Source organism: Pelophylax lessonae (assembly GCF_965119305.1).
Source record: "Pelophylax lessonae genome assembly, chromosome: 7".
Lineage (NCBI taxonomy): Eukaryota > Metazoa > Chordata > Amphibia > Anura > Ranidae > Pelophylax > Pelophylax lessonae.
In genome coordinates this window covers 167,767,593-167,790,265 of record NC_138774.1, presented here as the reverse complement: position 1 = coordinate 167,790,265, position 22,673 = coordinate 167,767,593, and the positions used below count along the sequence as shown (strand labels likewise).

The 22,673-nt window shown below is 45.5% G+C and overlaps 1 protein-coding gene across 1 annotated transcript in view; it reads right to left on the bottom strand.

Moving 5' to 3' along the window:
* Positions 1 to 2,064: 2,064 nt before the first annotated feature.
* The window catches only part of ZBTB33 (zinc finger and BTB domain containing 33), a 32,079-nt gene continuing 11,470 nt past the window's right edge, over positions 2,065 to 22,673 (bottom strand). The window contains exon 2 of the mRNA XM_082262928.1: positions 2,065 to 4,827. Coding sequence (XP_082119054.1) covers positions 2,816 to 4,825 — 2,010 coding nt within the window. The 5' untranslated portion in view covers positions 4,826 to 4,827 and the 3' untranslated portion in view covers positions 2,065 to 2,815. The remainder of the gene's footprint in view (positions 4,828 to 22,673) is intronic.

Genomic DNA, 22,673 nt, shown 5'->3' with positions numbered 1-22,673 from the left:
TAAAGAGCCCCCATTCTTTATTTTAACTTATACTCTTATATTGACAACTGTCCCTAACCTTTGTACAATGGCTCTACCACACACACACACACACACACAAAAGTATAAACTTACATTTTAACATTTTCTTTTTTCAAGTGTTTTAAAGGCCAATTTAATCAACCTACTTTTAACTAAGCCATCAACGTCACCAGTATTTAGTGAACATTTTTAATGATCATTTAAACCAACCTCTTTAAAAAGGAATGCTGGACTATTTAAAAAAAAAAAAAAGCATCAAGACTGGGGAGTCAAAGGTCTAGCCAGTGCAAAATGGGGGAAAGGGGGAACTAATGAGAGAAAAACAAAAATAAAAACAAAAAAACAATTCTACCAAGAACTAAACCGTAATGGGAACCCAGCACAAAGAACCTGTATCCCATGTCTACATAAAAAAAATATATATATATAAAAATAATTTAGGTCTTTGTATTCCAGTGAAAAAAAAAGTTTAACACTTATTAAGAACCACCAAGCTTAGATAGGAATTGGTCCGATATGAAAAGGCATCTTGCAACAGAGTTGACAATAAAATTAGTTACATGAAATGTGGCCCTGCCATTTTCCAGAATTCAGGCTACAGTCACTAATTTTAAGACTGGTAAGCACTTAATGGTTCGCTTTAAATGACTTAAAGAACCTGAATCCACCATTTATAAAGTTATTTCAACCTCAGTTTATGTAAGGACGAGAAAAGATTGGAAGGAGTCACTGGTTTAAATTTACATACAAAGTAGAGTTTTTGCTACAGTGGTTTTGATACTTACTGTTTTATCACCTTTTTAAATGCATAGCACTGTCTCTAAACAACTGCAACAGCATTAAGCAAAAGAGGATCATAACAATGGGAGCTTGCTAAATTACAGCGGGGCGCAGTTATATAACCATATGATGGAAACCAGGTATTTTTGCACTTTGCTAAAATTTACATATTTGTCTTGAGTGCAATCATACATTAGAAATATGCACCTTGGACAAAGATACACAAAGGGACATATTTATAAAAGTAGTGAATATGACTTTCACTAAACATTTACTGGTGGTGAATCACTGTCCTTTCAAACATGTGCGCCATGAAAAGTCACTTCCAGTAAATGACTAATTGTTTTTTTTTTTAATTTTCCTTCAAGTACAAACACTGCCCAATAAGCTATATAAAATGTCCCCACTGTGGCGCTGAATGGGAAAAAAAAAACAACCTCATGGTATAAGTAAATAAAATAAACAAACCGCAAACTATGCAGCAATGTGATGCCTACCCAGTATTTTTATGGATGTAATTGACCAGACATTTCTTGAGAGAAATAAAGGTTAAAGCGATACTAAAGTCTTTTTTATTTGTTAAAAATACCAAACAGGTTATACTTACCTGCTCTGTGTAGTGGTTTTACACAGAGCAGCCTGGATCCTCCACTTTCTCTGGTCCCTTTTTGGTGCTTCTGCCCCCCCCCCCCTCATGTTGAGTGCCCCCACAGCAAGCAGCTTGCTATGGGGGCACCTGAGCCAATGCTTCGTGTGTACTTTGACATTGTCCGGCCCCCTTTCTCCTCATTGGCTGACTGACAGCAGCGGGAGCCAATGGCACAGTGCTGCTCTCTCAGCCAATGAGGAGAGTCCTGGGCAGCTGATAAACTCCTGCAACATTGCTGAATCTAGATGGACCTCAGGTGAATATTAGGGGGGCTGCTGCACACAAAAGGCTTTTTATCTTAATGCATAGAATGCAATAAGATAAAAAAACCTTCTGCCTTTACGAACCACTTTAAATATTTCCAAAATTGATCTAGAACAGAAGGCCAGTGAAGACACTTCTAAAATTTTAGGGAAACAATTAAAATTTTTGTGCATTTTCCACTAAAGTCACTAAAACCCCAGCTTTCATTTTTGTTTTTCTGCTGATAAAATTCTGAAGTGGTGCATCAAAATTTCCTACCTCAACAAAAGTAGATATACATTTTTAATTTTGCTTACAACTGTCAGGTTTCATAATGCAACTTGTTACAAACTGTTAGACGAAACCAGGCAGTCTAAAGTATTGTTATTGATAGAATGTGGAAGGAGTTTTCTCCCAAGAGCAGAATCTAATATTAAGCGCATTCAGTTCAGATAAGCGCTTAAACCACTGACATATGTATTTGTGTATGTAATTAGGAATATATATTTCAAGATGTATCTCAAGCTCACTGGAACTTTATTAGCGGAGTCAGAGAAATACCTAGATTTGCAGAGAGTTATGCAGCGAGACAAAAAAGTTACAATTATTTAGCTACTATGAAAAGATCAATAAGTATTAGAATGTAAAACTTCTGATTTTGAACCCTCAGTGGTCTGCCAAAAACCATTATTTTTCCTAGCTAAACAGAAAAATGTTATTGTACAGGATTGCTAAAAATCACACCAAATTGCCAACTGGATGAACTTTTAAAGTGCAAACATACGTACAGTATTCATAACCAATTGTCTAAACTGTCTGTAATTCTATACGTACTGGAAATGCCTCAATGGCCAAAATGCAACACGACATCAATGTAATAGATACATGAATAGTTTTTGTTGCTTTTACATATATAGGAATAACTGGAAAACTACGGCAAGGCTTCTTGCCATTTCCTGCTTTACTGGATGTTCAAGTAAGATGCCCTCACATACAGGTTGTAATGCAATGAAAACTGAAAACAATGCATCTTTATAGTTGAATCAGAAACTAATCATTACTTGTGATGTATCTAAAAGTCATGTAGGATCCTATCAATTTGAATTCTAACTTCTGTAAGGTTTAATAAGATTCCGGTATAACAAATTCAAATTCAGTGCTGCCTTCAGAAGTAGTTGGTTTAAACATGCTCTGGTTAGACTGCTGAAGGAATATATCATCCCAGTTCACAGGCTTTGGCCCATTGCTAGAGTGGTTCTCTTCAGAATCCGGTTGTGACTTATCTGGGTCAATGTTATACACAATTCCACCATCACTGATGACGGGTACATTATTTTTATTATCACTTACGTATGCATACTGCCTTATCTGTAATGTCTTACATGGATTCAAACGGTAAAGCTTTGCATCTCCAGCAGGGTCCAAACTATGAACCGATCTTATGTGTGATGCCATAACCTGGTAGTTTATAAAAGAACCGCCGCAAGTCAAACATTGATATCTTCTCTCGCCGGTGTGGTGTATTTCATGCTTTGTACGGTATTCCGCAAGTGGAAAGACTCTCTCACAGTAGCGACAGGGGTACTTTTTTTCCCACGAATGAACGTTAAAATGTCTTCGCAAACTAGTAAGACAAACATATGATCTCTTGCACACAATGCAAATATAATAGACTCGCCCATCCACGATAAGCTCATAATGATCTTCATGTTTCAGTTTCATTTTTTTACGGTCAGGTGAGCCATCGTCATCCAGATTAGATAAACCTTCTTCGGGGTCATCTTTAATGGGAATCACAATGTCATATGTATCTTCACCAATATTTGCATAAACTTTGCAACCTGTTGAAAGGCCCTCAATCTCAGAAGCTGTGTCTAATGTTATGATCTTCTTACCATCCATTATTCTCCGAGGTTCAGAAGAATCTTTACTGCTCCCAGAAACAACATCTGCAATTTTAATTTTGAATTCTCCAGGCTTTGATGAAGATCCAGGGCTGACGGTAACCACCTGTTTCTTTTGCACCCCATCAAAGGAAATATTTTTGTGCGTAATTGTTGGCTGGCCTACAGATATGACGGAAGAAGGAGGAGGAGATGAAATACAATCTGAATCCAAGATCAGCTCTGATTTGGGATGAACAACACCAACTGGTTGCAGTTTTGGTAAGTTTTGGTTAGCTATAACTGGCTTCTCGACTGGTAAAGGTACAGCTGAAGAAGAATGGGCATTGGAAGGAGACTGGACTGGTGCAACAGCTGTGCCAGAATTTTGAGGAGGTGTCGTAGTATTGCTAGTGGAAGGTGGATTTGGGGTTGGTGGATTTAAATTTGTATCCGAAGGAGCAACAGGTGTTGTAACTTTTGGAACAGGAGCTGCTGGTTTTGGGGGAGGTTGGGTTACAGGTTTAATATCTTGGGTAACCTGTTGCTGGACAGGTTCTGGAGTAGGTTTTACATCAGGTGCTTGTTCACTAGTAGCAGTAATTGGGGGTGTCACAGGTTCCTTTTTCTCTGGGGCACCTTTTTTGGGGGGTGCAAAAGTCTCAGAGCAAAAGATCACATCATCATCAGAATCATCATCATTTGACTCAACATCGGAATTTGTTGATAAAGTAAATGTTTCTGTAAGCATTGGCAATACAGAAACTCCAAGAGCTTTGGTCAGTGTTGCACTAGTTGTGTTTTTTGTTGACTCCTGTGTTTTTTCATCAGTCTTTGACTGGTCTGCATTACTGTCTTTAACGCCACCAGATATACTTTTCACTTGTGACAGAGGGATTCCAAGTTCTGCTATAAAGGGAACACCTAGCAATTTTCCAGACTTTATCAACTCTTCCAACATGTCGCTTTTAACACGTACAATTTTGGCGCTGTAAATATAGTTAAGTATTTCCGCAAATATTTCAGCTCTGATAAAATTAAGCTCCACAACTTGCCCAGCAACAGTGAAGAGTTGGTGGAAATAAGTACTGCACGCAGAAAGAATGTTCTTGTGAGCTCTAAATTTGCGATCTTCTACAATAACTGTAACATCGCAGTACAAGCCCTGCAGCCGCTGGTCATTTAAAGCCTGGAGCAGACAACCAGAGTATTGGGTATCTGTGGCAGTTATCAATTTTTTCAATTCCATGTCTGAAAATAAATAAAGGTTATAATGTTAGTACAATATAAAATATTCCCAAAGATCTAGATACACCTTAAAGCTGATTTCCAGGTACAATCAAAAAGTTACCGTTGGTAGTGGGACTCATTTTTTGATATAAGGGTAACAAACAGTTTTACTTATCTTATCCCTGGCAGGAATCCCCACAGCTGCATGATTGGTTCTCTGAATTTGCTTCTCTTTGTTGCTCCATCGGTTGTGGGCATTGAGACGTCATCACGTACAATGCAGAGCCAGCAGTCCTGCACTGTAAGTGGATGCCGAGGGAGTGCCAACAACACAAAGCAACAGAGAAAAAGAGTATAATGCCAGCTGCTGGGGTAGTAGGGATAAGGTAAGTAAAGTTGCTGTTCCCACTAGATCAAAAAAGTGAATGAAAACCCCACCTGTAGCTATTGGACCTATGCCGTCTAACTTGTAAGAAAAAAAAAAAGATCTGTGTACTTACCTACTTTCAACCCGCTCAGGTTAAGTGATCCTGCAGCTCTGCATAGGGGAGTGCTTGATAATAGCTGTTAATTCAATGAGCTCTGTGATGTAACCCAGGGGCTCCCATTGCCAGGCCGTTGTCAGTGCTCCCTCCTCCCCCCTGCAGCAGCTGCTCACTGACACAGGGGAGCCGGAGCTAAAGGATCACATGACCGGCCCAAATAAAAAATAGGTCAAGTACATTCATCTTTTTTACACATTAGGCGGGATAGGTAGGAGAATATTTTTTAAGAACAGTTAAGCTTTTCTTCCACTCTAACTCTTGCAGTGCCGGGGGAGCAACACAGCAGGGCTAACTGCTTTTTACCTAGAGTACAGCTTTAAAGAAAGGAGGGAGAAACAATCAAACCTTACAGAATAAAATGATAAGATAGAACACAGTCCTATTAAAACCTTTACACAAATATTATGACAACACAACCTGATCATAAAACTAAACTGCATAATAAATAGTGCCCCTGTATAGGAAAAAGAATACTTCCTGCTTATGCTGCTTTCATTGCAGAATGCCGGATCGTTCGAGTTTCAGAAGAAACTTCAGCAGATTTTAGAAATCACTTCAGTGTATGATTTCTGTGCAACAGAGTGGCATTCAGGGATGAGAGGTTCCAAGTCTGACACCAGCGCTACCACAAATTTAGATCTTAACACTATTGTCCAGTATTTGGTCATTAGGGGCAAATTCATCTTTTATAGAGAAATTTCTTACCACCCCCCATTTTCAAAAAAAAGGCCCCTGTAATAACCACCTGACCTCCAGAAGATCTACAGTGTCTTGAAAAAGGATCCATGCCCCTTGAAATTCTCACATTTTGTCAAGTTACAACCAAAAATGAAAATGTTTATTGGGATTTTATGTGATAGACCAACACAAAGTGGCACAAATTGTACAGTTCTCAGTATAAAAACAGCTGTTCTGTTAAGCCCTCAGGAGCTTTGTTAGAGAACCTTAGTGAACAAACAGCATCATGAAGGCCAAGGAACACACCAAACAGGTCAGGGAAAAAGTTGTGGAGCAGTTTAAAGCAGGGTTAGGTTATAAAAATATAGCTTAAGCTTTGAACATCTCACAGGGCACTGTTCAATCCTTTATCCGAAAAATGGAAAGAGTATGACACAACTGCAAACCTACCAAGACATGGCCGTCCACCTAAACTGAGAGCCTGGGTAAGGAGAGCAATAACCAGAGAAGCAGCCAAGATGCCCACTGTAACGCTGGAGGAGCTGCAGAGATCCACAGTTCAGGTGGGGGAACCTGTCCACAGGACAACTATTAGTTGTGCACTCCACAAATCTGGCCTTTATGGAAGAGTGGCAATAAGAAAGCCATTTTTGAAAGAAAAATTTTGCAGTTTGCGAGAAGTCATGTGGGGGACATAGCGAACATGTGGAAAAAGGTGTCCTGGTCAGACGAGACCAAAATTGAACTTTCTGACCTAAAAGCAAAACGCTACGTATGGCAGAAAATTAAACACTGCACATCACCCTGAACATACCACCCCCACCATTAAACATGGGGGTGACGGCTTCATGTTGGGACTGAGGATGCTTTTCTTCAGCGGGGACAGGCAAGCTGGTCAGAGTTGATAGGAAGATGGATGGAGCCAAATACAGGGCAATCTTAGAAGAAAACCTATTTGAGTCTGCAAAAGACTTGAGAATGGGGTGCAGGTTCCCCTTCCAGCAGGATAACCACCCTAAACATACAGCCAGAGCTACTATGGAATGGTTTAGATCAATGCATATTAATGTGCTAGAAAGGCAAAGTCAAAGACCAGCCCAAAATCCAATTGAGAATCTGTGGCAAGACTTGAAAAATCGATGCTCACAGACGCTCTCCATCCAATCTGACAGAGCTTGAGCTATTCTGCAAAGAACGGGCAAAGATGTCTCTAGATGTGCAAAGCTGGTAGAGACATACCCAAAAAGAACTGCAGCTGTAATTGCAGCAATTGCAGGTGGTTCTACAAAGTATTGACTCAGGAGGACTGAAATCAAATGCACGCCCCACTTTTCACATATTTGTAAAACATTTTGAAACCCATTTATCATTTTCATTCCACTTTGTAATTATGAGCCACTTCGTGTCAGTCGATCACATAAAATCCCAATAAAATACATACATTTTTTGGTTGCAACATGACAATGTGGAAAATTGCAAGGGGTATGAATACTTTTTCAAGTCACTGTATTCCCCTTCATGACCAAGCCATTTCTTTGTGATATGGAACTGCTTTACTTTAACTGACAATGCAGTTGCGGTCATGCAACGCTGTACCCAAATAAAATTTGTCTTCCCCCCCCCCCCCACAAACAGAGCTTTCTTTTTGTGGTATTTGATCACCTCTACATTTTAATTTTTGCACTATAAACAAAAGACGACCGACAATTATGAAAAAAATAAATATATATTTTTTTTACTTTCTAAAAAAAAAAAAAATCTAATAAAAAAAAAAAAAAAATCTAATTTCTTCATCAATTTAGGCCAATATGTATTCTGCTACTTATTTTTTGGTAAAAAAATCCCAATAAGCGTAAATCAATAGATGTTATAGCGCCTACAAACTATGGGATTTATTTATTTTTTTAACTAGTAAAGGCTGCGATCAGCGGTGGACATTCTAACACGGACACTTTTTGGAAACCAGAGACATCGATACAGCGACCAGTGCTATAAAAAAAAAAACAAAAACAAAACATAGGACACTGGCTGGGAAGGGGTTAACATTGAGGCGATCAAAGTGTTAACTGTGCGCCTAACCAGTGTTTTACTATACTGCGTTAGGTGCTTTTATTAGGGGAAGAGATTGAATGTATTCCCTGCTTTGCAGAGACAAATTCCATCCCTTCCCTCCTGCCAGAATGGCTATCTGCCTTGTTTACATAGGAAGATCGCTGTTCTGCCTAACGATCAGCAAGTGCCAGGGGACATCGGGTACCGTGTACCCACAGATCGCCTTCTGCTGTGCCCCCTACCCAGAAGTGTCAGATTAGAAAAAAAAAAAAAAAAAAAAAAAAAAAAAAATTAGAGATAGAGATTATATCAGGGTTCATACACATTTTTAGCAATTAAAATTCCATGACTTTTCCAGGACTTCAAGTAAATATTCAGGACCTAATGTTTCACGAAATGTCTATGTATACATGTTAAATAAGAAGAAAATCCACGTTACACCCAGCATATTTTTACTAAAATAAATGACAAGCTTTGTAGTGTACAGCAGAATATGAAACATTTAGTTAACTATTGTAATTTAACCAATATTATCAACTATAGTCGAATATACTGGATAAAGAAAAAGATTTGATGGGCGCTTCTGCTTGGGGACAAAGCTTCAGTTCAGGCAGTCAAGATGGATAAGGTGCACAAATGTGGTGCTTACACCGAGGGCAGCTCTTTGTTAGGCTGAAGCAACAGTCTCACAAACAGGCAGAAAAGAGAGAAAGGCGCCACTCAGTGGAGCATGTAACCCCCGTACGCGTTACGTCAGGTGACTTCGTCAGACCCAGCTGACGAAGTCATCTGACGTAACGCGTACGGGGGGAGGAGCCTACTCGTAGTACGTCGGTCCTTGGGAGGTTCTGTCATCTAGTTTTTTTCTGCTGCTGCAAGCCTGCACTGCGGAAGTGCTGAGGAATGTAAGTGTATCTTCACCTTTTTGATTGAAAATAAGTGAAAGTGTTTAAAACAGAGAGCACTAGATCCCCTCTCCCCTTTATTTCTTGCCGAATTCCTGTCGCACTCGGAGGGCAGCTTTACTGAAGATTTTTGGAGAGGAGATAACAGGCTGTTGGTCCATAGGAACTCTATGTGTGTATGACTCCTTGGAGTCTATCCCTAAAGTGAGCTCCTAATCTGGCACTAGTCACCGGGAGCACCTGTGTGGAGCGTTGAGCACTGTGGCACCTTAATATTTATTACAGATGAAGATTGAGAATTTTATTTTGATTTTTGGCTATTCATTTTTTCACTAAGCTTTTGGGACTTCATATTACCATTTATTTGGTCACCAGCACTGGGACTTTTTAAAAAGCCTTGCACTTTACTGCACTTGGTATTAGCATGGATTTGCTTTTACACTAGTATATATAATTTTATTCTGTATATATATAAATTAACACTTTGATTGAATAATTTTTCACTTGGCGCAGCAATATTATTTATGTATATGATAGACGCTTACACCTCCATGTAATTTCTTAATTATAATTTGTGTCAACAAAATTATTTACATGCTTCACTGAGTGGCACCTTTCTCTCTTTTCTGTATATGCAACAAATAATTTCAATGACTTTTGGGTAAAGTTAATTTTCCAACACTTTTCCAGGCCTGGAAAGTGCCATCTCAAAATCCCACGACTTTTGCAGGTTTTTCATGACCGTAAAAACGGGGTCAAAGATGCAGAAAAACTGAATTTTTGTAAAATCTTACCGTAAAATTCCTTTCTCTGAGTCCTCCGACAGTCGCCGCCCACTCATACAGTCTTCACCAATGGGTGTTGACCTTTGCTCCGCAGGAGTAGCTAGGCACAAGACTTGTTAGTAACAAAGGCTTTTAGCATAGACACACCCCTAGGGGCTGTCCCACTAGTCAATACCTCCCTGCACCAGCATTCCCAACTCAGTTTGGTAGCATAGCAGTAAGAGTACATAAGACCCGCGGGGGGCGGCGACTGTCGGAGGACTCAGAGAAAGGAATTTTACAGTAAGATTTTACAAAAATTCAGTTTTCTCTTATGTCCTCCGACAGCCGCCGCCCACTCATACAGTCTTCTGGGATGTCCCAAAGCAGTGTAGACATGAGGGGTGGGAGACGCAACCGCAGAAAAGGCAACGCAGTACCCACATCAGAGAAAAGGAACCTTACACACAGTAAGAGAACCATCTGGGCAACAGGAAATGTGCTCAACAGGAGCAACAGCCCAGGAAAGCAAGTAACCCAGGGGTTGAACACCCCAACAGCCAAGGACCCATAAACAAGGGTCCCTAAGCACTGCCGCACTGAGAACTTTGCGGCCAAAGGAGGCAATCGGCTGATGCCTGAACATCCACCTTATAAAACATGGAGAAGGTGTGCACGGACGACCAAGTTGCAGCCTTGCACACCTGGGCCACAGAGGCCTGATGCCGGAAGGCCCAAGACGTACCCAGATCTGAGTAGAGTGTGCCTTAACAGGGAAGGGCGGAACCCGTTCCTTCAAAGCATAAGCCTGTACAATGGTCTGTCTGATCCATTTGGCACTGGTCGCTGCAGACGCCGCCATGCCCTTCCGAGGTCCCTCAGGAAGGACAAAGGGAATCCGACTTGCGAAAAGATATAGTGGACAACAGGTAAACCCTGATCGCCCTGACAACATCCAAGGAATGCAAGGCAAACTCCTTAGGATGCTTGGGCTTCGCACAGAGCGAAGGCAAGACAATGTCCTCATTAAGGTGAAAACCAGAGACCACCTTAGGGAGGAAGGACGGGTGAGGTCGCAAGACCACCTTATTTTTGTGAACCACCAAGTAGGGAGAGCGGCAGGACAATGCCGCCAGCTCCGACACTCTGCGAGCCGAAGTGATCGCCACCAAAAAGGCAACCTTTTTAGACAGCAGAGGCAACGAGATCTCCCTGATGTTTTCAAAGGGAGCACGCTGCAACACGGACAGAACCAAGTTCAAGTCCCACGGAGGTAAGGGCTCCCTCCAAGGAGGGGCCAAATGACGCACACCTTGAACAAAAGGTGCGATTAAGGAATGAGACGCCACAGGGCGCTGAAAAAGAACAGCCAGTGCAGAAACTTGGCCTTTCATCGTGGCCAGCGCCAAACGCTGGTCCACACCCATCTGAAGGAAAGCCAACACTCTCGACACAGAGTATGAGCGAGGGGAGAACCCCCTGGACTCACACCAGGCAAAGTACGCTTTCCAAGTACGGTAATAAATTTTACCAGACGAGGCTTTCCTAGCCTTGATTAGAGTAGGAATGACCTCAGGGGAGAGACCCCTGTCCCTCAGGACCTGGCTTTCAACAGCCCGGCCGTTAAAGCCAGCGACTGTAAAGCAGGATGGAAGATCGGTCCTTGAGACAGAAGGTCTTCCCGCAGTGGCAGGCGCCACGGAGGCACGACTGCCAGATGAACGATGTCCGCGTACCAAGACCGGCAAGGCCAGTCCGGTGCCACCAGAATCACCGCGTGCGGTTCCGAGGCCAACCTGCGAAGGAGCCTGGACAGCAACTGAATTGGAGGAAAGACATACATCAGACAATACTGATGCCAAGGCGCCACTAACGCGTCCGGGGCGTCCGCCCGAGGATCGCTCGTCCTTGCCACGAACCTTTCCACCTTGTTGTTTAGCCGAGATGCGAACAGATCCACATCTGGGGATCCCCAGCTCGCGCACAGCATCTGGAAGACTTCCGGGACCATTCCCCCTGGTCCAGGGTCTGGCGGCTCAGATAATCGGCCTGCCAGTTCTCCACCCCCGGGATGTGAACTGCCGTTATCGCCGGGACGCGAGTCTCGTCCCAAGACAGAATGTCGGTCACTTCCCGGGCCGCTCGGGCACTCCTGGTGCCCCCTTGGTGGTTGATGTAAGCCACCGTGGTGGCATTGTCCATCTGTACCCGAACCGGACGGCCCTGAAGTCGTACCGACCGCTGGAGAAGGCAAAGCATTATCGCTCTCAATTCCAGGATGTTGATCGGAAGGGAGGATTCCCCCTCCGACCAAGTTCCCTGGGCAGACAGGTTGCCAAGAACACCACCCCAGCCCGACAGACTGGCATCCGTGGTGACCACCGTCCATAGCAACGGACGAAAAGACTTGCCCCCCGACACCGCCGGGGACTGGAGCCACCACAGAAGATCCCTTCTGGTTCGGCGTCTCAACGAGACCCATAGATCCAAAGACTGAGGCCGCCTGTCCCACTTGGCAAGGATCTCCGCTTGGAGAGACCGCGTGTGAAACTGAGCGAAGGGGATCGCCTCGAAAGCCGAGACCATTAACCCCAGGCACCGCATACAGGTCCTAAATGACGAGGATCGGTTGTCCCAGAGGGACCTGACCTCGTCTTGAAGCGTCCGGAGCTTGTCCTCCGGCAGGAAGACCATTGCTTGAGCAGAGTCCAGAACCATTCCCAGGTAGGGAAGGCGAACCGAAGGGGACAGCGTCGACTTCGGAACATTGATAACGTCTGTACCGTAGTGGACAGGTCGCTCAGCAGGCTCTGACTGCACTCGATCTTAACAGGAGATCGTCCAGATATCCCAAGACCGCAATGCCCTGGGCTCTTAACAGGCCCAGAACAGGCGCCAGCACGTTGGTAAAAACCCGTGGAGCCGAAGCGAGACCGAAAGGTAACGCCACAAACTGATAATGGTCCTCCGCAATGGCGAACCGAAGGTACCTCTGGTGACCTTCGAAAATGGGGATGTGTAGGTACGCATCCTTCAAGTCGATGGGAGGCCATGAATTCTCCCGGGCTCAGGGCAGCCACCACTGAGCGCAGGGATTCCATGCGAAACTTCCGAACACGCACAAAGCGGTTCAGAGCTTTTAAGTCCTGGATCGGACGTACCTTGCCCTACTGTCTGGGCACAGTGAACAGATTGGAGTAAAACCCCCGAAACCTGTCCCGGTGAGGCACCGGAACCACCACCCCCTGGGCCAGAAGATCCTGCACCGCTTGATGCAGATCCTGGAGTCAGCTGAAGATTTGAGGGAAAAAATCTGCCCGCCGGCCGAGAAAGGATTTCAATCTTGTAACCCGATCGAACGATTTCCTCCACCTTGGCCTTTGAAGGGCTTGCCCTTGGATAGCAACTTAAAGGCCCGAAAGGACCCCTGAGAGGGCTTAAAAGCGGGACCCCGCTTGCCGCGAAAGGACTTGTTCTTCGGATTCTGGGGCAACAGAGTGCTCTTGCCCCCAGTGACTCCATTCACCAGAGCATCCAAAACCTGGCCAAAAGGGCGATACCCAGCATAGGGAAAATCAGCCACCGTTTTGCAAGACGATTGGTCAGCTGACCAACTCTTCAGCCAGATCAGTCGACGGTTAAGCACCGCGACACTAGACAGGCGTGCAGCTAAAGGGGCCTCATTCAAGGCCGCATCGCACAAATACATGACCCCCTGATGAATCTGGTCCACCATTTCCAGCGAAGTCGGTGGGGCAGAATCAGACACGAGGGTGCGTCTGAGCACCTTAGTCCAGTCTGCCACCGCCTGAGCCACCTTGACAGAAGCGAAAATAGGTTTGAGCATAGAGCCCGCCACCATATACGCGTAGCGGGCAAGAGACTCCAACCTCCTGTCCGTAGGATCCCGGAAAACCGGGGTATCTTCAGTGGGAACCAGGATAGCCTTGTTCAATACGGCCACAGCGTGATCCACCTGGGGCACCACGCACCAGCGCTCCTCAGTGGAGGGCGCAAAAGGATAAAGCAGTTTAAACCGACTGGGCACTGTAAAGGGCTTCTTTAAACTGCGCCATTGCTCATTCACAGTGTGATGAATTCAGCAGGGCAGGGGAAAACCTGCGCCGACGTGCGGGTCCTATGTGTCCCAAAGGAGTACACCATAGCCGGAGGAGTGGGCTCATCCTCCAGGTGCAGCGTGTCTTTGATAGAAGAGATCAGCTCATCCATGAGTGCAAGCTCTTCAGGCGAGCCTGGGGGAGAAGAATCAACCCCTTCAACCTCTGCCTCCCCTTCAGACCCCAAAAGGTCCAGAGATGAGCGAGACCCTGAAAAGGGCACGCCAGCCACAGCAGCCACATCACCATCTAAATCAGAGGAGATAGATAACCTGGCCCTCTTTTTTGCAGAACGTTCAGCCATCAGCACCTGCGACACCAAAGATGCCACTACAGCGGCCAATCAGACCCCGCGGGGGGTGCAGCAAACCCGGGGTCCCCCCACCAGGGCTGGGGGGGGAACTTGCTATCCTGGGAATCCATGCCAAACAAGATATGGGAAAAAAGGCACTGGCCCTTTAAAAGCCGCGGCAAGCGCAGCCCACCGCAATACTCACAGTATGCACCGATCCCCACAGGGACAGAAAACCACTGAGTTAGGAAGGATAGCACCGAAAAGCATGGAGGGAACACCTGCAGAGCCCGCAGACTGTTGCCACCGATCGCTGTACCAGAGAAGAGGAAGCAAGGCAAGGAAGGCTGAACTTTATAATGCAATGGGCTCAGGGAAAATGGCTGCCCGGCAGGAGTGAATGGAGGCTACAAGAAAATGTCCGCCGACATGTGCTCGGATCGAGCGAGCATGCCACACGCAAGATGGTGCCGATTGGCGCCAAAAGCACACCGCACTGCAACCCTGTACAAGGCTCAGGGAGAAGCCACATTAGCCCATAGTAACCAAAAATGGCGGACCGCGCGGCGCTCAGCCGTAGCGGTCGCCGCATACACATGTCTGCACTCACAGCACCTAAGGTGACACAGGAGAGAGAGAGAGAGGGGGGTCCCCACCACATAGCAGTGAATAAAAACTGTTACCCACACAGGGATCACATCAGGGAGCCCGCATACACAGACATGAGGGGAACACACAGCCATAGACTGACACCCCAGACAGAGGTCCCCACATAGAAAGGTGCTTACCGTACCGGATGGCGTGGGGAGCCGTCACAAACGACAAACCGCTGTCCTCATATGACAGGGAGTGCCATAGCCGGGACGCAGGACACCGCAGCACACAACCGCAGAAGGCGTCCAGTGAGATAGCCACCTCACAGGCTGCATCCCTGCAGCGAGCAGGGATGGGTCATTCATAGCGCCAGGGCGAACCATAGCCGAAAGCTCGATGGCAGGCTGGGGATCCATCTGACCCTCAGCCCTGGAGACCCAGGGTGGCCAGTCCGATACCCAGCTCCGCATGATGTTTCTTCATCCGAAGATCCCTATCTAAGAGCTGGTAAAATAACAGCTAGTAAAGCAAAGAAAACCACTTTAAAATAAAATCAAAAAAAAGGGTAGAAGGCTGAGACTGAAGCCCCAGCACAGGAAAGCCTGACTACTCCTGAGCTAGGCAAAATCAAACTGAGTTGGGAATGCTGGTGCAGGGAGGTATTGACTAGTGGGACAGCCCCTAGGGGTGTGTCTATGCTAAAAGCCTTTGTTACTAACAAGTCTTGTGCCTAGCTACTCCTGCGGAGCAAAGGTCAATACCCATTGGTGAAGACTGTATGAGTGGGCGGCGACTGTCGGAGGACGTAATAGAAATTAATGGCCGCAGAAGGGGGACGCAGGGCAGGTGAAGTGTGTATGAGCTGTAACGAAGTGAGCCCTTCACTTCCCTGTCAGGCGGGTACGGGCGCTTAAGTCTGAGCTACACTGGTTGCTAGGATGGCCAGCCGACTGACGTCTAACAACCAGTGACGTCCGGAGGAGAGGACCCAGAATGCAGAGTGGAGGAGGATCTTCCTCGTCCTCCTCTGCACCTATTCCAGAATGGCTCCACCAACCTCCTCCCTTCATGTGCTGTGCAGCGGAAGGTAATCTCTGCATTACCTGGGCGGGGACGGGACGAACTCTGCATTTTTATTGGTCTAAGCTTGCTCCCTTGTCTGGATTGCTAGGAAACTTCGGAGATGCGGATCCGCACAGCTCACACGGAGCCTGAAGTCAGAGGCGGTGGAGCTCAGAGGTGTCACCAGCAGAGAGCAGCCGGGGAGTGAGCCAAGGGAGCAGCCGGACTCCCAACGATGGACACGGACTCCAGGGACCTCAGCGAGGGGGAGCTGTCACCAGGTAATGACAGAACTTCTCCCCCCCCCACTCTGCACTGGGCCACCCCACTCTGATCACTGACATAGGCGGGACCCACACTTCACTTCTAACCACATTTCTCTACTGGACAGTACAGACAGTGACAGTCAGTCCTCTCTAAGCAGTTCCATTGCCTTTATCAAGTATCTGGAGATGCCTGCTCTGATACAGGCAAGAAGTCCAGGCAGAGGGGCTCTGCCAGTGTTACTGATATTCTCTGGATTTCACCCATTCTGGTCATTGAGAATGGATTGTGCAGCATGTTCTGACCTGTATAGACACATAGCATTGTTGTTTTGTGCATTATGGGCAATTTACTTGACCTGAAAATTGATTTTACTGTTGAGTCAGTGAATGTCATCCTGATCAAAACCAATTGCACCCCATTTTTATCTATCTCTGGCGATAGCAGTCTGGTCAGAGGAACAAAACTATTTTAAAAACATTTGTGGGAAAAAAGTCAGTTTCAGCCAATGTCATCCTGAATTTTCGGTTTCTGTTTCGGCCCAGAATTTTCATTTTGGTGCATCCCTAATATATATATATCTATATATATCTATATGTACTGTATTTTCTGGCGTATAAGACTACTTTTGAACCTCAAAGAAATCCCCCAAAAATTGGAGGTCGTCTTATACTTAGGTTACCTTGGAGATATTATACTCGGCGTATAAGTATTACCGGTAGATCATGTAATAGGGGGGTCGTCTTATACGCCGGAAAATACGGTAATCTGGCGCACAAGTGCTGTCCTGTAGCAGTAAAACTGCTGTAGGGCGGACCTTATATTGGATTGTAAAGTCTCTTTTTTCTATTAAAATTAACATGGTATAGGTATACTTGCCTTCTCTGTGCAGCGGTTTTACACAGGGCAGCCCAGATCATCAACTTCTCAGTCCCTGGCTGGAGCTCCTGGCCCTCCCTCCCGTTAAGTGCCCCCAACAGCAAGCAGCTTGCTATGGGGGCACCTAAGCTGAGCTGCAGCGCTCCCTGTATCCTATGAGACATGGAGCTGCTGTTCAGCCCCGCCCTCTCCTGATTGGCTAAGTTTGATTGACAGCATCGGGAGCCAATGGCACCCCTGATGTGTCTCAGCCAATCAGGAGGCAGAGAGAGACCCGGTCGGCTGAAGCACTCATGGACATCACTGGATAGAGAGGGGGCTCAGGTATTAGGGGGGGGGGGGGGGCTGCTGCACACAGAAGGCTTTTAATCCTAATGCATAAAGATAAAAAAAAACACCTTGACTTTACAATCCACTTTAAGTGGTTAAGCAGTAGTGTTGTTTCTCCATACCTTACAGCTGTAACTGTAAAAATAGGGCATTAATGTTCAAAAATTGATCCAACAAGTAAACAGGAAAAAGGAATCACATACTTTGGTAATTGAGAAAAATTAATGATTATAAAACGAAAACACGCTATTGAATCATATCAATCACTTGCCCAAAGCAATACGTGAATACATGTTTGGTTTGCTGGGATTATGGCTTGCAGTTAGGTGTCGTCTTTTTCATGAAACTGTTCGGGCGGCTAATGAGCCTCCGGAATGCTTTCCAAAAGGGCAGGAGGGGATTCCTCCCTTCCGCCGGTGTTTCTTGGGCTTACCGTTTTGACTATGCAGCTGGCTGCTTCTATTAGGTGATCAAAGAGTAGATACTCGCCTCTATTACCTTGGAGGACCAGAGCGGCATCACAATGTCACTTCCAGTACAGGATGGAAGACTTTTTTTTCCCATAAAGTAAAGAACATATATATTTTTTTTTGATCGTTTGCTTTTAAAAGTTAAAGAAGAGAATTGGGGTATTTTTGACCCCAAGATCTCTCCATAAAGAGGACCAGTAATCCTAATCTCTATTAAAAAGGGATGTTTACATTCCTTGTATTAGGGGTAAAAGTGTTCAAAAAATTTAAAGGGACAGTGTAAAATAAGAAGAAAAAAAATGTTAAAGCGCCCTCATTCCTCTGTGCCGGCACATCTTTCATCAATACATTACCTATGATTCAAGGTGACCCAATGGCGTTACCTCCATTTCAGATAGGCAACTATTGAAGCCCCTTTCAAAAACGAGCCGGATGCAGTTTTGCCCAGCAAGGGATCTGTCCAGTAATCCTCTGCTGAGCAAAGCTGCCGGATGACAGGTACATAAGTGGAGAGGACAAGGACACAGCATGCTCTGCTCTATGAGCAGTCTAATGTAAACAAACCAAATGTCCATTTACACCCGACTGCTCTCTGATCCAAAGGATGGGAACAATGGATCGCCTTCTATTTGTTTTTCCCAAATCAGACATATCCGTTTACACCCAATTGCCCATTGTGGAGAATGGAGGGTCAGATCGGGTCTGTTTGAAAAATTGACCCCTTGTGTGAAAGGGGTCTAAACAATGATTTTACGGGTTTACTTTAAAGTGGAACTTCAGGCATGTATTACAGTATATGTAAACCCTCACCTTGTAAAAAACCCCAGTTCACAGTATAAATTAGGGATGCACCAAAATTTAAATTCTGGGCTGAAACAGAAACTGAAAATTCAGGATGCCCTTGGCCGAAACCGACTTTTTTCCCCCAAATGATTTTAAAATAGGTTTTGTTCCTCTGACCAGACTGCTATCGCCAGAGATAGATAAAAATGGGGTGCAATTGGTTTTGATCAGGATTACATTCACTAACTCAACAGTAAAATCAATTTTCAGGTCAAGTAAATTGGCCATAATGCACAAAACAACAATGTTATGTGTCTATACAGGTCAGAACATGCTGCACAATCCATTCTCAATGACCAGAATGGGTGAAATCCAGAGAATATCAGTAACACTGGCAGAGCCCCTCTGCCTGGACTTCTTGCCTGTATCAGAGCAGGCATCTCTAGATACTTGGTAAAGGCAATGAAACTGCTTAGAGAGGACTGACTGTCACTGTCTGTACTGTCCAGTAGAGAAATGTGATTGGAAAATTGATAAAATGGAGGGTTGTGCCATACACTTCTTACTGATCTACAATTCTTCTATCAGATTTCTCAGAACAATTTCAATGAAATCATGCTTTTTCTAAATGAATGTGATATTTATGATTTCACTGAAATTGTTCTGATAAATCTGGATGTGTCTTATGAATAGTTGATGGATTGGATGAGATCCTTCCCTGTATGGCCATCCTCCAGGTGTTAGAAATCCCCCCTCCTCCCCCGATCAGCACACAGGTGTCAGTGGGTATGTGATGAGTACATGGAGTTTGTCTGCTGCTCCCCCCTCTCCGTACAGCCCAGACCCCACTTGTAGAGATCATGCCCCGTCCTCCTCTCCAGTAGAAGTAGTTATAAGTGAAGCGTGGGTCCCGCCCAGGTCAGTGATCAGAGTGGGTGGCCCAGTGCAGAGTGGGGGGAGAGAAGTTCTGTCATTACCTGGTGACAGCTCCCCCCTCGCTGAGGTCCCCGGAGTCCGTGTCCATCATTGGGGGGGTCCGGCTGCTCCCTTGGCCCAGCAATCCAGACAAGGGACAATCAAAAAGGACAGATCCTGCACATGCTGATATACAACAAGTACAAAGAGGAGTACTTCACCAGCCCATGGCGCTGTCCATGTGTTCACCTCCTTTGTTTGTATGTTTTATAGCTGAAATGTCCTGGTTGCTGCTGCTCCTCTCTCACTCCACTGGGGGGGGGGGGGGGGGGGGGGGGGGGGGCGGATCAAAACAATTCAAATCTGTAAAGAAAAGCGCACGCAACCTCGGGCAATAACGCTTTAATAAAGGACAACACAGTACATTGGAATTGCACTCACACTTTTCCTTTAAGACAATCGCTTTACAGCATTCCAACAGGAGCTACTCGCTCCTCCCGTCCCTCCAGATGGTGACTCTGCGGTCTCCTCATTCGCGGCTGCCGCCGCTGTATCCCCGCTCTCCTTCACTTCCTGTGTTGCCTGGTCACCGGATACCGGTTCTAGTGCGCCTGCGCACTATACCAACGTAATCTGCGGCGCCTCAGGAGAGCCTCAGCCAAAGCCGGAGCCACAAGTTGTACGGAGCTGCGAGGTGGGAGATTCAAGACACGGGTGCACTGCCTCTGCTGTTACTACGGACAACGCGTTTCGGAGGTGGAGCCTCCTTCCTCAGGTCCCACCTTGCTTCCTGCTAACGCCCCTCCCTATATACCCGGGATACCATCGGCCCTAATTATTTAATTGTGTATTCTTAAAGGGGCCAGTAACCAATAATCCTTATCCACCTTGGCTGGGACGGGAGAAGCAAGGGGCTATCCACTTTTAAAAAACATATATTAAAAACATATTAAAAATACAGTTTAAGATACAATTTAAAATACAATTTAATACCAGCGCAGATATTAACCAGAGCTATTATAGATACATGTTTGGATATCACATTCCCTACATAGCAATGGTTGTCTCCTGCTAAAAATACATAAACGTATCCTAAAAGTATATATGTATATAAGACTCTAAGCTACATCAGCATTTCCTAATACCAATATTGTTGTCCTAAATTAAAGCGTTATTGCCCGAGGTTGCGTGCGCTTTTCTTTACAGATTTGAATTGTTTTGATCCAGACAAGGGAGCAAGCTTAGACCAATCAAAATGCAGAGTTTGTCCCCGTCCAGGTAATGCAGAGATTACCTTCCGCTGCACAGCACATGAAGGGAGGAGGTGGGTGGAGCCATTCTGGAATAGGTGCGGAGGAGGACGAGGAGATCCTCCTTCACTCTGCATTCTGGGTCCTCTCCTCTGGACATCACTGGTTGCTAGAGGCCAGTCGGCTGGCCATCCTAACAACCAGTGTAGCTCAGACTTAAGCGCCCGGCGGAGGAACAAAGTGCAGATATCCGCCTGACAAGGAAGTGAAGGGCTTATTTAGTTACAGCTCATACACACTTCACCTGCGCCCCCCTTCTGCGGCCATTCATTTTTGGCATCTTTGATCCGTTTTTTTGGCCGAAATGGGATACGCCCATTTTCGGACTAAAATTTCGGTGCACCACCAGTATAAATACAAGGCAAAACATTTGTTACTGGACTCTTTACACATACAATCACTGGACACTATTAGGTACACTTGTTCAACTGCTTGGTAACACAAATAGCTAATCAGCCAATCACATGGCAACAACTCAATGCATTTAGGCATCTAGATGTGGTGAAGATGACTTGCTGAAATTCAAACCGAACATGAGAATAGGGAAGAAAGTGGATTTAAGTGACTTTGAAGGTGGCATGGTTGTTGGTGCCAGACGAGCTGGTTTTGAGTATTTCAAAAACTGCTGATCTACTGGGATATTCATACACAACTATCTCTGGGATTTACGGAGAATAGTCCAAAAAAGAGAAAATATACAATGAGCGGCAGTTGTGTGGCCGAAAACGCTCTGATGTCAGAGGAGAATGGGCAGACTGGTTCAAGACAGTGGTGCACGATTCTGAATAAAATGAGAACCACAATTTTTTTTTGCTTCGATGTACGGTCATGATTCTCGGCGTAACATCTTTCACATTATAAAAAAAAGCGGTCTGTGATAGCTATATGTATACATATGGACGTTTGGGGGTTCTGAGTGATTTTCTAGCAAAAAAATACTGATTTTAACTTGTAAGCAACAAGTGTCAGAAAAATGTTTAGGGTTCTTTCACACGGGCTTTCCACCCGGCGGACTGTTTTGGTTTAGTGGGGACTGATCCGCTGATCCCCGCTGAGCAGGCGGATGACAGGTCTGTCTCCGCTTACTTTGCAGAGACGGAGCTGTCAGATCCCCGCACTTCTCTATGAGAGATCAAGGAGGGGTGGTCCGTTTTCATCCGATTCCATCCTCCAGACAGATAGAAAATAGGGTTTCCATCCGTCTGGATTTCACAGACAGGATCGGATAGCAGCAGGTGTTAACGGAGATGTCACTGCTGACATCTGCTCCTCCATAGGGGTGCATGGAGCATCCGATCAGGTCCACCTGAAAAAAAACTGACAGGCGGACCTGATCGGAAAACCTGCATGAAAGGGGCCTCAGGCAACCTAAAAGTCTCGCGATTTTACAGCAATTTTGTTGCCGCGATTTTGACTGGGCTTAAAGCATTTCCTATGTCTTTGGACCTCAAAACGCATTAAAATCAGCCCAAAGTAGTGAAGGGACCACTTTAAAGTCGCACAGATATAAACGGTACTCATTGGAAATTATGGAGTACAACTTGTCATGCGACTTTGCAGTCCCAAATCGCAGGACAAGTTGCACAAGTGTGAAAGGGGCCTAAACTGTCCTCACTTAAGAGTCGGTTCACACTAGCTGACAAGGGAGCTGACAAGTCGCGCTCCCTTGCGGTCCATTGACCGCTACAGGACCCGTTCTAATAGGAGCGACACAAGTCGCTCCGACTTAGAAAAAGGGTCCTGTACTACTTCGGGGCGACTTGCATAGACTTCTATTATGTGAAGTCCCTGCAAGTCGCTCCGAAGTCGTGGTGCATGGTAATGCACAAGTCGCCCCCAAAGTAGTAAGGAGTCGTGTCGCCCCAGTGTGAACCGGCTGTAACAGACAGAAGTTCATTCCTTTGAT